General features: G+C 36.5%; 1 protein-coding gene across 1 annotated transcript; it reads left to right on the top strand.

Moving 5' to 3' along the window:
• Positions 1-516: 516 nt before the first annotated feature.
• Positions 517-4088, top strand: LOC149250668 (4-coumarate--CoA ligase-like). The gene is made up of 6 exons (XM_089459173.1): positions 517-1879; positions 2112-2310; positions 2794-2939; positions 3171-3238; positions 3331-3433; positions 3671-4088. The coding sequence occupies exons 1-6, from the start codon at positions 821-823 to the stop codon at positions 3791-3793; spliced, it is 1698 nt and encodes a 565-aa protein (XP_089315299.1). The 5' UTR covers positions 517-820; the 3' UTR covers positions 3794-4088.
• Positions 4089-17351: the final 13263 nt, after the last annotated feature.

Here is a 17351-nt window from a genome sequence, read left to right as displayed (position 1 = left end):
CAATATATTTTACCTGGTTTAGTGAATTTTCATGAAATATCTAATTATTTTGAAATGCATTATCCCTTAAATTAAGGCAACTAATTAATATTACTAAAATTAATGTACTTAACTAATTTCATTTTCTTCGGATGTTCAATGAATAATGAGACTAGAAAACACTGTAAAAAACTCACAACTTATATTTAATACATGATTGTATTAAAATATGCGCACCTAGCTTGACTTTGACCCTTTTGTTTTGAAGGTCTGGGACTGGATGGATCATTTTAAATTAGATTTTTTCTTTGGTCCGTGTGCTTTTTTGGGTTGGAATCCAGCGGCAATAGAATTGGTGACAGACGGTGGAGATGGTCAACTGCGGCAGACGGATGATGGAGGTTGGACGGTGGTGGCTGCTGATTTTCTTACATGTTTATATATATATGTTATATATATATACCACCTCCCTAGCACTCTGAATACCTACATCTACCCGTCAACGTCAAAGAGAGAATCCAAATGAGGGTGTGGTGGTGGGCGCCGTGGTGGTGTGAGCCTGTGAGGGCAGCGTGTGAGGAGAGAAGTTGCAAAAATTGACTGAAAATCCACCAGACACACACGCGCACCAGCCCCTCTACGAGGGGTACCCATGATGAATAAGAATAGCTAAGAACAGAGCACCAGAGTTTATATATATCATCTATCCAGTGTTGTTTGTAAATTACTCTGTGTTTTCTGCTCTTATTGATTTCAGGAGGACAGGTAGGTGGGGGAGCTTAATTCAATCTAGTGCTTTGCCTATAACATTTTCCCCTTTTCTGTCTTGCTAAGAGCAGCCATGATTGAGGTACAGTCAGCTCCCCCAATGGCACGGGCCACTGAAAACGAGAATCGCCAACATGATGCGGTAGTATTGAATGAGGGGGGCAAGGACTTTCTGTATCGGTCAAAGCTTCCGGATATAGATATTCCTGACCATCTTCCATTGCATTCTTATTGTTTCGAAAAGTTGGATGAGTTGAGAGAGAAGCCATGTCTGATACAAGGGTCGAACGGGAAGATTTACAGCTATGGCGAAGTGGAATTGATATCTCGCAAGGTGGCCTCGGGTTTGGCCAAATTGGGATTCAAAAAAGGGGACGTGGTCATGCTGCTGCTGCCCAATTGCCCCGAATTCGTGTTTGTTTTCCTAGGGGCGTCCATGGCGGGTGCCATTGCCACCACGGCGAACCCCTTTTACACGCCATCCGACATTGCCAAACAGTCGGGTGCGTCGGGCACTCGGCTGATCGTCACCTACGCTGCCTGCGTAGAAAAGTTGAGGGACCTCATGGAAAACCATGGGATCCAAGTGATCACCATCGATACCCCTCCCGAGGGCTGCGAGAGCATCTCGCTCTTGTTGGAGGGCGATGAGAGCGAGTACTGCCCCGACGTCCAGCAAGACGACACGGTTGCGCTGCTCTATTCGTCGGGCACGACGGGGCTCCCCAAAGGTGTGATGTTGACACACAAGGGGTTCGTCTCCAGCCTCGCCCAACAGGTCGATGGTGAAAATCCCAACGTGTATTTGCATTCTGAGGACGTGGTGCTGTGCGTGCTCCCTCTGTTTCATATCTTCTCGCTGAATTCTGTGCTGCTCTGCTCGCTCAGGGCCGGGTCTGCTATTCTGCTCATGCACAAGTTCGAGATCGGGAGCCTGCTGCATCTGGTGCAGAGGTTCAAGGTCACGGTGGCGCCTGTGGTGCCTCCCATAGTTCTTGCCTTTTCCAAGAACACGCTGGTGGAAGGCTACGATCTGTCGTCCATTCGGATTGTGATGTCCGGCGCTGCGCCTCTCGGGAAGGAGCTGGAGGATGCATTGAGGCTACGACTTCCCAAAGCCACTCTTGGTCAGGTGGGCTTCCATGCCTCTGTATATTTTGTGTATCTGTTCTGCCCCCATCGTATTTAAAAAAAATCATTATCTCCAATTACATATCATATTTTAAAATTGAAGTAAAGTTAGTAACATGGAAATAATGAATTAATTGTCAATATAGACATAGATTTTTGTTCTAATTCTCTTCTGTGGTATTGATTTTGGGATTTTTGTTCTAATTCTCCTCTGTGGTATTGATTTTGGGCAGGGATACGGTATGACAGAGGCAGGACCTGTGCTATCAATGTGTCTGGCCTTCGCTAAGGAGCCCTTTCCGATGAAGTCCGGATCGTGTGGAACAGTTGTTCGGAATGCCCAAATGAAGATCGTTCACCCGGACACGGGCACGTCTCTTCCGTACAACGAACCGGGAGAAATTTGCATCAGAGGGCCCCAAATTATGAAAGGTAACAGTCAATATATACCTTCCTCTATTTTTGGTTGGTTTTACAGTAGTTTGTGACCTGGCACGCTTTAAAATCGTAGGTAGCATGGCTAATTTCTTTCCAGAGGTGTCAAATTCGTCAAGAGGGCTAAAAATAGCTGGAATATCTGGTCAATCTGATAGGAGTGCCGAGATAATCCAAAAAATCTTTAGAGCATTCAAAAATTTTAAAGTTTGACAGTTATAATCAGATTTCCAAATTTTTTATCAAAATTTTAACAAAAAAATCTAATATTTTTGGAACAAATTTAACTTTGGATTCCAATACCATTTAAAAAATTACGTCCTAATCTATAGTACCTCAAATTTGTGAGAGAAAACTTGGCAGGAAAGAGTGAGAGGTCACTTATCTGGCATATTTAAGGTTAAATGTTATTGGTTTTTGTTATCTCCCGGATTCAACCGAATTCTGCCACTGTATTGAGCTTTGAGTTTTTTTTCTCAGGGTATCTGAACGATGCTGAGTCTACAGCCAGAACTGTCGACGAAGATGGGTGGCTGCATACCGGGGATATTGGTTATATTGATGACGATGACGAAGTTTTCATCGTTGACAGAGTGAAAGAGATTATCAAATATAAGGGCTTTCAGGTTTGGATTCTTTGGGTTGACCTTTGATTGTAGATTCCAAAAAAATAGATATGAACAAAGTCAAACAGTTTGACTTTATCTCTAATATTCTGAAATCTGCAATTCAAAATCTAAAATATTTTATATAAGAATATTCTGAAATCTGCCATCCAAAATCCAAAATATTTTATACATTTATATACTAACCATATGAATTCTATTTTTAATCCGCCATTCATTGTTGATCTACAGGTACCTCCTGCTGAATTAGAAGACATTCTCATAACCCATCCATCTGTCGCAGATGCAGCGGTTATACCGTGAGTCTCTGATCTGAATGAATCTCATACATTTTAATTCCAACTAAACCTTTTGCAAACAATGTAACTCTTTTTTTTTACTTTGTGGGCAGTCGAAAGGATGAAGTAGCAGGAGAGGTTCCAGTAGCCTTTGTGGTGAGAACAAATGGATTTGATCTCACAGAAGATGAAATCAAGCAATTTGTGGCTAAACAGGTAAATTGTTTTTCTATTAAAATAAATTAATTTATTGGAAGTGAAAATTGCTCATCTTTATTTTGTAGAATTTAGACTATTCCGGAATATCTAAATTGCATGTTCTCAACTATTCCAGAAATATATTTTTGTAGTTATAGAAGTGAAGTGAACCATCAAATTTTCTAGATATTCTAAAATCTAGAATCAAATTATACTAAGTGTAAATATCTAAATATATGGTCAAATTTTGAACAGGTGGTGTTCTACAAGAAGCTGCACAAGGTCTATTTCATCCACGCAATTCCCAAGTCTCCTGCTGGAAAAATACTGCGAAAGGATTTGAGGGCGCTTCAACAAGAATTTGTGGGCATGCCATAGACGCATGAGGGCGGCCAATAACAATAATGTCACCGCTTTCTGGAGATATATTTATGGATTCCTGCTTCTATGTGAGGGAGCCATCATTATTAAGAGTAATTAGGAAGCCATTGAATAGCTTGCCATATTTTTGATTCACATTGCTTCTTCTTCCAGTTGTAAAAGTTATTTTACATTTGCGATCTTTCTTGATTAATTATGAACAATTCAAATTAACAGCCCAAAGATCATCAATACCGAATATTTCACAAACAAAACTTAATATGATCTATGACATACCTTGATTAACAGCGGAAGATGTAATGGCTGCCATCTACTTTCTTCTGACTCCTACTCTTCTTCTCAGAATTTGGTTTCTCTTTCTAGCCCTGTTTCTTTATGCGCTTCTTGATGGAGAAGAATGCGACTCTTGGCCGGGGGAGAGAGGACCCAATCCTTTTTATATTATTTAACACTAAATCTGGTACATCCATCATATACCAATTCAACGCTTTAATGCTTTAATGCTTTTAACGCTTTTAACGCTTTAATGCTTTAATCGGGTCACATTAAAATTTAAGATTTAGAAACTGCAGATTTCTAACATTCTCCCACTTGACCCGACTATTCATAATATTAAGTGTTGAACATCATACTATGATAAATTGCTGAGAGTTATGGCGGTTGTGCACTATTAATTCAATGCATTTCCTTCCATATACTACAATACCAGCAAACCATCAATTCATACTCATAATTTATATAAAACAGCATAATGGTCCACATAATGCCTTATATCATAATGATTAAACATAATATCTTTATAAGACTCTTTCTTGTTTAAAATTACATAAAATACGTACTACTATATTAAAACAAGAGACACATAATTGTATATCAGAAACACATAAAAGAGCTCAGAATGTCACACATCAATTATTATTAATACAACCAAGACCCATTCTTTGAACATGTTCCTTAAATTGTCTTGGTTGTAACCCTTTCGTCAAAGGGTCTGCAATCATAAGTTCTGTCCTGATGTGCATGATTGACACTCTTTGTTTCTGAACCTCATCTTTCACAACAAGATACTTCAGATCTATGTGTTTGGCACCTTTAGAGTACTTGTCGTTCTTTGAGAAAAATACTGCTGCAGAGTTATCACAATAAATTTTCAGCGGCTTGCTAATGGTGTCGACAACCGCAAGTCCTGAAATAAAGTTCCGCAACCATAATGCATGAATTGTGGCTTCAAAACATGCCACAAATTCTGCCTCCATAGTGGATGAAGCAACGATAGTCTGTTTCGCACTTTTCCATGATATGGCACCTTGAGAAAACATAAACAGGTAACCAAAAGTCGATTTTCTAGTATCGATGCATCCAGTAAAATCTGAATCGCTATATCCGATCACCTCCGATTCATTGGATCTTCTATACATTAGCATGTAATCTTTTGTGCCTTGTAAGTACCTCAAAACTTTCTTTGTAGCTTGCCAATGTTCCCTTCCTGGATTACTTTGATACCTCCCTAACATACCGACCGCAACGCTGATATCCGGTCTAGTACAGGTTTGAGCATACATCAGGCTACCAACAACAGATGCATATGGAATTGATTCCATTTCCTTTCGTTCAACATCATTCTTAGGACATTGCATGAGACTGAATTTATCACCTTTCTGTACAGGAACTGTCCCAGGTGAACATTTACTCATTCCAAATCTCTCTAGAATCCTTTTGACATATCCTTTCTGAGACAATCCCAATATTCCTTGTGATCGATCACGGAATATTTCTATTCCAATCACATAGGATGCCTCTCCCATATCTTTCATTTCAAAGTTCGTTGAGAGAAATTCCTTAGTCTCATGCAATATACTTAAATTATTTGCAGCAAGCAAGATGTCATCAACATAAAGGACCAGATAAATAAACTTGCTCCCACTGATCTTTTGGTATATACAGTGATCAACCGTATTTTCCTTAAAACCAAAGGATGTAATAATGGTATTGAACTTAATATACCATTGCCGGGATGCTTGTTTAAGCCCATATATTGACTTCTTAAGTTTACACACCAATTGTTCTTTACCTTCTATAGAAAAACCCTCAGGTTGATCCATGTAAACATCCTCATCAAGATCTCCATTCAGAAAGGCTGTTTTCACATCCATTTGATGCAACTCCAAATCATAATGAGCTACTAATGCCATTATTATTCTTAGTGAGTCCTTTTTCGAAACAGGAGAAAATGTCTCCTTCTAATCAACACCATCTTTCTGAGTGTAACCCTTAGCAACAAGTCTAGCTTTATACCGTTCGATATTACCACTAGAGTCGTGTTTGGTTTTAAAAACCCATTTGCATCCGACTCTTTTACAGCCATGTGGTAACTCAACGAGATCCCAAACTTCATTCTGTTGCATGGATTTCAGTTCTTCTTTCATGGCATTAATCCATTCCTTTGACTCTTTACTTTCTACAGCATGTGAAAACGAAACTGGATCCTTATTGATTCCAATATCATAATCTGATTCTTGCATATAAACCACATAATCATCAGAAATAGCTGACCTACGATTTCTTTGAGGTCTTCTTAATGCTACTTGTTGTGGTTCATGCATATCAGCATTATGTAAGTCATTTCCTTCAGGAAGTACTTCTTCATTTATATGTTGTTCATTATCATCATGCTGTTCTACAACAGCTGGAACAACATTTGGAGTAATAGTAGATGGAGGAACTATTCTAGGCAATGTAACTTTTACCCTTGTTTCCTTTATTTCTACTATTTCTCTTCGAGTACTCCCACTGACTTCACCATTCTCAATGAATCTTGCATTACCAGTTTCTACAATTCTTGGACTATGATTAGGACAGTAAAACACGTACCCTTTAGATTTCTCAGGGTAACCTAAAAAATACCCACTGATCGTTCGAGAATCTAATTTCTTTTCATGTGGATTATAAATTCTCGCTTCCGCTGGACAACCCCAAACATGCAGGTGTCTTAAGCTAGGTTTCCTGTTAGTCCATAACTCAAAAGGAGTCTTTTGAACAACTTTACTAGGAACCCTATTCAACAAATAATTAACGGTTTTGAGAGCATACGACCACAAATTCTTAGGTAGTGTAGAATCTGACATCATACTCCTAATCATATCTATTAACGTCCTATTGCGCCTTTCTGCTACACCATTTTGCTGTGGTGTACCTGGCATTGTGTATTGCGCACATATGCCATGACTTTCGAGGAATTTTGCAAATGGACCTGGACACTGGCCTGACTCATTATATTTACCATAATATTCACCACCTCTATCAGACCTTATGATTTTCACCTTTTTATCTAATTGCCTCTCAACTTCCTTTACAAACGTCTCAAGGACATTCACAGATTGAGATTTTTCATGAAGCAAATAGACATAACCATAACGGGAAAAATTGTCAATAAAAGTGATGAAATACTTTTCTCCATTAAAGGCTGGAGTGTCCATAGGTCCGCAAATATCAGTGTGTATTATTTCAAGAAGCTGGCTGCTTCTAGTGGCTCCTTTCTTATTATGTTTGGTTTGTTTACCTTTAATACAATCCACACATAATTCTAGATCACTAAAGTCCAAATTTGACAAAATTTCATTACTTACTAATCTCATCATTCTTTCTTTGGATATATGACCTAGTCTTTTATGCCACAAGAAAGCAGAATTTTCATTCAACATGCTACGTTTACATCCAACATTATTTACTACATTCAACAAGGAATTCGCATAAGTGTCATTCAGTTTCAATTTATATAAACCATCAATTAGAATACCAGAACCAACATTATCAGTATTCTTATATAAATCAAAACAGCCAGATCCAATCATACATCTAAAACCAGAATTATCCAACTTACTTACGGAAATAAGGTTTCTAGATAATGAAGGTACATAAAGGGTACTGTATAAGTCTAATACATATCCACTTTCTAGAATTAGACGATAAGTCCCAATGCCTTCAATTGAAGATTTCATTCCGTTTCCCATAAAGAGAAAACGATCTTCATTTGGATTTATGGTTCGGATCATAAGAAATCCCTGCATATTATTGGAAACATGAGTTGTAGCACCAGTATCAAGCCACCATGTATTAATGGGAACTTCAACTAAATTTGATTCAAAACATACGAAAGATAGATAATTACCTTTCTTTTCGAACCAAGCTTTCCTTTTTGGACAATCACTTTGATAATGTCCTTTCTTTTTACAGAAATGACATTGAACATCCTTTAGTTCCTTCTTTTCCTTATCCTGCCCATTCTTAGCAGGTGCCTTTTTCTTCTTGAAATGACTTGATTTTCCTTTCTTTTCTTTACCAGCTTTATTACTCACAAAACTTACTGAGTGATTCACTTGATTTTTCAAACGTCCTTCTTCCTGAACAAGTCTACTGGCCAATTCATTAACATTCCACTTATCCTTTATAGTGTTATAGTTAATCTGAAAAGGTCCATATTCAGAAGATACCGAGTTCAGGATGAACTGGACAAGAAAAGAATCCTCTACTGTAAGTCCCAGGGAGTTTAACCTTGCTGCAAGATTAGTCATCTCTATAATGTGCTCTTGCATAGTTCGCGACCCATCAAACTTCATGGTCGTGAGTTCTGCCATAAGAGTACCAGCGAGTGACTTATCAGCTGAACGAAAACGCTCTTCCACAGACTGCATATATTCCTTAGCACTTTCTGTTTGTGGAATTGTTGACTTGATGTTGTTAGCAACAGTCATCTTAATAAACATAAGGCTCAATCTGTTACTGCGTTCCCATGCTTTATGGTGTGATTTTTCTGCCTCAGTACTATCTTTTGTAAGAGCAGCAGGTTTATCCTCAAGGAGTGCCAAGTCAAGATCCTGAACACCTAAATGGAAATTGACTTGTTCTCTCCATTCAGAAAAATTAACACCAGTGAACAATGTAACAGATGAAGCATGTGTATTCATGGGAACTCCTGCAAAAAAATGAAATAACTATAAGCTCGTAACTAACGCGATTCAGATGTAGACATAATAGTATAATATAGTACTCCTTTGGGTAGATACTATCTTATACTTAACATAATTAAATACCAAAACATAAGTAGGTAATAAATATATTCAATTAAATAGAACTGACATCTTTGGATGATCAATATTTATTTAATCAAAATATCTATTAAACCTCATCATGTCAACTAGTTATAGAACAAGACTTTCCTTTGGGTAAGTTCTCAGGTTCTATCATTAGTGACTCCAGTTTTAATTGGTATTATTATAACTGGCAATTTCTATCAATAATCATTATGTCACTTATGCACTAAATGATTATTCTGATTTTGACCACTTTGGTGATTAACAAAATCATAAATCTCATGTGCATAAATGATTTATAACACATACTTTATGCAAAACAATCAGTCACAGAATAATTACTTTTATGCCCAAATTCCAAACAATTATTTTGTACCAGTAAACTTTAATCGTGCAAAGCCAAAACAGTAAATGATGCACGAAAAGACCCTAAAAACTCTGAAATTGTAAAGAAAGGTCGAAATGGGACAATCATTGGAAATCCAGGAATTCATGCAACTTCTAACTAATTTTGGAATAGTATTGAAAGGATTTCTTAGAACAAACAAGCGCCTCAAAAGAATAATTCATTCCAGGGGAGTCGAGTCATTGGTGATCTTCTTTGGTAACACCAGTAATTCTTGGAAGGAGTGCGTCGATCAATCTGTTTTGTACTTATTTCTCTTGATTAACAGAAATCCAGGGTGCAGTTAATGAGGGCAATGAAATAGTTGTTTTACAACTGGAACTCAAAAGCAACAGTGCCTCACCCCTCCGAAAACTCAAATCCCAATCTCAAAACTATGGAAAAAATCGGTAATTGACATATCTGAATCAATATCGAATTATTCTACAGGAATTGAGAGTGGGGAAAAGAGAACAAAGGTTTGAAAACTTTCTCTTACTACACATCGAACGAGAAGAAAATTGAATCGTGTGTTATCTAGCATGTAGAGGCTTTCACTACACAACTGTAGATCGGAGTATCCAAAGCCATCAAGAGAATTTGGACAGTTGTTTCAATATGAGGTTTACACAATTGCAATCATAGGAAATATTCAGTTATTGATTGGTGGCTCTGATACCAAATGTAAAAGTTATTTTACATTTGCGATCTTTCTTGATTAATTATGAACAATTCAAATTAACAGCCCAAAGATCATCAATACCGAATATTTCACAAACAAAACTTAATATGATCTATGACATACCTTGATTAACAGCGGAAGATGTAATGGCTGCCATCTACTTTCTTCTGACTCCTACTCTTCTTCTCAGAATTCGGTTTCTCTTTCTAGCCCTGTTTCTTTATGCGCTTCTTGATGGAGAAGAATGCGACTCTTGGCCGGGGGAGAGAGGACCCAATCCTTTTTATATTATTTAACACTAAATCTGGTACGTCCATCATATACCAATTCAACGCTTTAATGCTTTAATGCTTTAATGCTTTTAACGCTTTTAACGCTTTAATGCTTTAATCGGGTCACATTAAGATTTAGAAACTGCAGATTTCTAACACCAGTTACTTGTAACCTTCTCCACCTCTATCGGGTTTGGTTGTAAATTTAATTGGTATTGGATGCTCACACCTGCAAGGTAGTGGTAAAGGTTACCAAAGTGGAATTTCAAGCAAAGCTATGTTTACATCATATTAGCTATATTGAGGATATTTCTAGAAATTATGGCTCCCATTCACCACTACATAAACGCATCTTATACCTCATTGTTAAAATAATAAATGTTTCATTTTCACATTGTAGAATTTTTACTACTATAAATGTGGTGTCACCTTCCATGAACTCCCAACCATGAAACAAGGAGCCACTTACCACCCATTAATATTCTAACTTTTAAGAGACAATTTCATTATGATCCTAGCTCAGATGGTCTTCCAAGGGGGCCCATAATTAATAAAAACACAACACAAGTGTGTTAAGCTTAAAAATATCTCAGTCATAAAATTTATTTTCACCATTCCAATGTTATACTCCCACGAAGCCAGGAACCTATGACATTTTCTGAATGCCCCTGTGTGTATACAACATGGCACACCATTGCATGGTTTTTTATTTAAAAATAGTGGTGCACTAGGTGAAAATTCAACACTGGTGCATATACTACTCGATCGCACCGAACAAAGGTTAAATTTTAAAAAATGTTGGTCATAAAATTCATTTTCACCATTTCAGTGCTATACTCCTACAAAGCACTGATGCTATTCCTATTTTGAAATGCCCCAATGCGTAAATAATGTGTTGCACTGCGGTAGCGTTTTTAATTTAAAAAATCGTGACAGTGAGATGCTATCGAGTAGTATACGCACCAATGCTCCAGAGTTACTTAGCGCACCGTTATGTTGTATTTTTTAAATTTAACCCTCGAACGGTGCACCATTGTCTACTAAGCAATAGGACGTACATTTCTATTAATGGCACCGATGCTTATTATATGAGAAGCGCACTGATATTTTTTAAATTAAAAACCTTAATACGGTGCACCATGCTTTTACGCACTGTGGCTTTCGTAGAAAGGGAAAGCACTGGTGCTTTATGTGAGTATATAACCCAAATGGTGACAATAATTTTTATGACCGGCCATAGTTTCTTTAAATTTAACCATTGCCTAGTGCTATCAAATAGTATACGCGCTGATGCGCCTCATATACATAGTGAACCGTTGTTTTTATTTGGATAAAAAATAACCCTACAATGGTGCACTATTTTCTGTTAAGCATGGGGCCTTCACTTCAATTAATGTCATCGGTGCGTATAATATAAGTTGTGCACCACTATTTTTAAATTAAAAACCCCACAATGACGTACCATATTTTTTATGCATCGGGGCATTCATGTACGAGTTTAGCACCAGGTCATCGTGAGAGTATAGCACCAAACTGCGAAAAATGAAATTTACGACTTGCATTTTTATAAATTTAACCCTTTTACTGTGATATCGACTAGTATATGCACCAATGTGGATTATGTACTTAATGCATCGTTATTTTTTGTTTTTATAAAAAATAACTCTGCCACAGTGCACCATACGCTATTAAGCGTCGATGCATATAGTTATAGTAACACACTGGTGCGTAAGTGTATTATAGACGCACTGTTAAAAAACATCTTCTAAAACATTTGCCCGCTCAACTTTGGCAGTGACCTCCACTAAAAATAGATTTTTGGGCTATTTTTATAGGGGTTTCCACAAAAACCTCTACTAGAGTGTCTTTTCCTTGTAGTGATCGCTTTATATACATCCTTGTGCTTGTGCCTTTTCAATTTCAGAACTTTCAACCTCTCTCCTAGTCGCAGTCTCCAGGCATAGTCCTGTTAGTCTCCTTCTAGGTTTTTCTCATCTTTAGAGACCCACCCTCTCTCTCATCTTTTAGAACCTTTCCATCCATGTTGTGCTTCCCCTTTTTCGAACTGATGTCCATTCCTTCTCGCCACTTTCTCCTTCACTCTAGGTCCTTCAATGTTGGCATTTGCCTTGGATTCAAATCATTATTCCTTTGTTAGCACTCCCTTAAAATCTTTCGTTTCCCTTCTCAGTGACATAGACAATGGCAATCATCGTTTGTCACTCTTGCCATGTTGAGCCTCATCCCTATGCACTCACGATGTGGTGTTCCCCTTAGCATGGAATTCCTTTTTTTTCTCACTTGTTGTTCAATTTTTTAATATCCTTTGACACCTCTGGGCCATGCCTCATCAACTCACTCTGGTTCACAAGGGTGTCACCTACTACCAAGAGTGAGCCCACATTGGTAGTACACGTATGCATTATCATATAAAGGAAGCCACCTCTCACTTCCATGACCTCACACCGAGCCCCATTCAAGAAGAGTTAACCTATGATGAGGGAAAAGCCTCCTCCCATTGGCTTCACCTTTCAGATATAGAGGTTCTTGTTGAGATCAAAAACTGGATACCGAACACTAGGCACACTCGCAACCAATTTAATGAATATATGCACATATTTGGTCTCTATTGGCACATGAAGTTCCTCCTAGAACATCATGCATATATCCTCCATTTCCTTAAGCATCTACATCGTTACATGAAGGACTTAGATCGATAGATGGAACACATTGAAAAACATATCAACATCCATCCCTTGGCAAAAGGCACCACCTGAGACAAAAAATAACCCAACCAAGTTGCTATCATGGACTCTAATCCTTCTGTCTAGTTTATATCATGACATTGATATATTGGTCATTTGTTCCTGCTGTTTATTTACACAGCCGATTAGGCTAACCTCTTAGTTTTTGTATGGTAAACTTTGTTTCTCCTAGCACTCAGTTACCTCTTACCTCTCTATGGAGTCAATTTTGGATTTTCTCTGGTATCCCCAATGAGAAACTGACTTAGACTTTACAATTTTATCTTTTAATCTCCATTTTTGAAGGAAAAACAATTTACCTCACAACTATTTTTTATGAAACAACTTTCTTCCACTGACCTATAAAAGCATTTAAAAGTAACATTTTAACTATACTTAAATATATAATATGTTTTCCATGGGGCGTTGAATTGATGGTGAATGGGTGTTTTGCTGCGGCACTCCATGCGAAAAAGTCACCGATTCGAATCCCCCATGGGCATTTACCTCACTATATATATTTTAATGTTAATTATTTTTTTATAAAATAAATAAAATCAATTTTTAAATAATAAAATTTAAAAAATTGAAACAATTTCCATAACACACACACACACACACACATATATATAGTTTAACTGTTACATGTTTTGGAGGTTTTTCTGAAGATTTTTTTTGATGAAATTTGCCAAGAATCTGATAGTAATTTGTTGGAATCACCAACTTGTTCTATGATCTCTACATAATCTTAGTACTCTAAAGGTTTTTGAAGACCCTTAATGCATTTATGCCTTTAAAAATAAATTTTAAACAACAAAAATACGAGATCTCACAAAAACATGTTTCACTAAATTTTGACCAAAAACTCTAAAATGTATAATAATTAGACAACACCGTAATAAAAACATTATAAATGCTAAAGAAATATATTTCCCCTTTGAAAAAGGAAAATCCTTATTGAAAATCTTACATTAAAATAAGGATAAAAACAATAATTAAAAATACCACCTTTAAAGGCAAGAAATTATAGAGGGTTCTCGAGCATTTCTAATATAAAGTCATTTTGAAGTCACTTGGCTTCATTTTGATTTCACTAGGAGATTTTTTTTACTTGAGAGATGTCTCAAAATTATGGGATTATGTTTATCAAATTATTTGAAATAATTTTGATCTAACAAAGTCTTTTTCAATTTCCTTTCAATCAAGGTCAAAATCTATTCGATTCCCCTTTATTTATTTCTCTTTTTTCATATGTTATTAGTCCTTTCCCCTTAGGGGCTGGGGACTATAGTAATTGACTTTTCAAAACAAATGAATTAGTTCACCATGAAAACAGATTAAGTCCTTTTTCATTTTAACCAAACTTTGCTTTATATTAATGAACCCCCTTTTATTTTTTTAAAAATCATCGAAATCATTTTCTTCATTTTAACCAAACAGTGAAATCATGTTCTTATTTGGCAAAAGTTAGGTTAAATATATTTAATTAAGATAGTTTGACTAATGTGAGATTTTACATAGCATTAATTCCAAAACATTGTATGTTTTGGAACTATGGCTTAGAAAGTGAAAGTATGATCCTTTGGTAAACACGGACCACATGTCTAACATGTCTACCATATATGTCAAGATGATGTGTCGATGCTCGGACACGTGTCTAACATGTCTACTATATTTGTCAAGACTATTGCATGGCCCGATGTTTTGTTGCTTAAATGTTTCTTCTTGTGTTTTGTTTGAATGTTTCTTCTTATGGATGAACACCTTCCAGGCCTATTGGTGAGGTCTATACGTGAAAGTTCACTTTGGCTACTATTTCTCAGAATTTCACCACAAGAGCCTCCCCTTCTTCTTGAAAGACTCTAGCCTCAATGTTTCTTGCACACACGTGAAGATATATGTAATATTGCTCACCTTAATGCTTAGTAATTGCACACACCTAAAGATATCTGTAATATTTCTCATGAAGCTATTTGTAATACTACTCCTAGCTTGCTAAAGGTCTTCGTAAGTCTACTCCTTGCTTGAAAGGCTTTAAATAGTCCATACTCATGTAATCTAAATGACCGCATGTATTTTACTCGTCCATACTCATGAAACCTAACTTCTATGGCTTCATGGAATGTTCTTTTTACAATGATTCAGAAGATGCATCGAATGACCGCCTGTAGTTTACCTGTCCATACTCATGGAACCTAACTTCTAAGGGTCTCATGGAATGTTCTTTTGACAGTGATTTGGAAGATGCATTGAATGATAGGGTGTAGCTTATGCGTTCATACCCACAAAACCTGACTTTTAAGGGTTTCATGGAACGTTCTTTTGACAGATATTCGTAAGATTCATTGAATAATTGGTAAGACAAGACCATAGTTATGAGAACCAACTACCACATAAACAATTTATTAAGTTTCCACCTTTGCCTCTACTACTGATAGCTACAAGTCTTGTGCGTATACTACTGGTGCTCCTTGTTAAGTTGCTTTCTTTGTTAATGCTACTAGCTTGGGTGTTGGTATTGATTGCTTTGTTAATGCTGCTAGTTTAAGTGTTGGTCTTGCTTGATTTGATGTTGGTCCAACTAGATTTTTCGACGAATATACTATGGGTTCTTATAGTCACAAATTCTAAATGTTTCCCAAAATCTCACAAGTTTTCCACTATTTCTCTGGAACCGATTCTTTCTGTCAGTCTACAAAATAATTATATGTGACATGAATATATTCCGTTGGATTAATTGGAGGTTTTCATCCTAGTTTGTACACCCCACATAATATTCCACAAAGATTGTGCAAACATGCTTGAGGGATCTCAAAGTTTTTAGCCATGGTTGGCACCTAGCCGAGCAGGAGGAAATAAAAAATTAGGCACTGGGAAGAGAACCAATAAAGTTGCTTATTTCTCCTCTCATAAATCATTCCATCAACTGTTTAAACAACCCCAATGGCCCCTGCATATTCTCTTGTCGAATCTATTCTATATGCTCTTGCCATATCTATTCCATATTTCTCATATGAATAGTGAATAGTTATCAGCATGTCAAATTGTGGTATATATGCATGTCAGATGTCCTAAATAAGAGATACATGGTCATAATATGGGTCATCTTTAATGTAGTAATTATTTTTTAATTAAATTAATATATTTCCTTACCTTTTAATTGTGACAATTATCCAGCCATGCTCCCTGCCAGATATTCAATTTCATATTCATGCATTACACGGGTCTCTCATGACCACATTTTGGATAGTCAAAAGGAGTAAGTGTCAAAATATTTGAATATATTTTCTAAGAGAAACTACATTCTCTAATGATTTACATTTGTGCATATTACATAGAACTTTTTACCTGTTATCAACTTTATCATGGTCGCAATTCTGTGTAATTTGTACCTGCCATCAACTCTATCATGGCCACAATTCTTTGGTAATGTTTGTTATTAATTAGCTAGAATTGATATTTGTCTATTTCATCAGATTAACATCACTCATGTAGCAATTTTTTACCGTTGTCCTTATCTAGATCTATCATGGACAATTGTTTTTTCTTATTGAGTTTGTACATAGTCCAGAGTCTAAGCCATCTATTTTTCGCTATGTTAAAGATTTTCTTGTGGTATGACTGTTCAATTATTTTTAATTATCAATAAAACTAATGAAAACAACAAGGTTGCAAACATTGTACCACTAACATCACATCTTTCTAGGTTCCCACATACTTAACTTCTTCTTAGATTGACATGCTATTATTAAAAATTCACTAAGCCAGAATTGTAACATCCCCCTCAAAAAAAAATTTAACAGATCTAACACATTTATTGTTCTAATTAACATAATATTTCAAAAAAAACAAGAACACATAAGGGATCTGGAAATGTCGCCACTTTATTTAATTAATTACTGAAAATAATACATGCCAAAATAATTAATATAGGAAAACCACTACCCATTGCATGCAAGGTTGCTTGTCAAATGAGAAATAAAGAAACTGAAGCACAATTGCAGACCCTGGATTGATCCATCAGGAAAATTACTCCCATGGGGTTTTCGTCCTTGGGATCAATGTAGAACTAGAATTGTCAAGTTCTCAAAAAAGACAAAATAGATAGATAACTCTCGGATGATCAAAATGCCTAGCTCATATCCCCTTTAATAGGCTTGATGGACTCTCTAGAAATCTTATTTTATTATTTTCCCTCGAAAAATGAAGGAAAATACCATGTGCAGGTCCCATGGGAAAATACCATGGGTAGATTTTGTCCAATTTGACCATATCAAGAAAAGGGAATATTACAAATCCTCCTACCGAAATATGAAAACCAACTACCACATAAACAATTTATTAAGTTTCCACCTTTGCCTCTACTACTGATAGCTACGAGC

This window comes from Pinus tabuliformis, chromosome 7 (assembly GCF_031772625.1).
Source record: "Pinus tabuliformis cultivar Carrire ecotype Pingquan chromosome 7, CPIR1, whole genome shotgun sequence".
NCBI classification, from domain to species: Eukaryota; Viridiplantae; Streptophyta; class Pinopsida; order Pinales; family Pinaceae; genus Pinus; species Pinus tabuliformis.
This window is presented reverse-complemented; position numbering and strand designations above follow the sequence as displayed.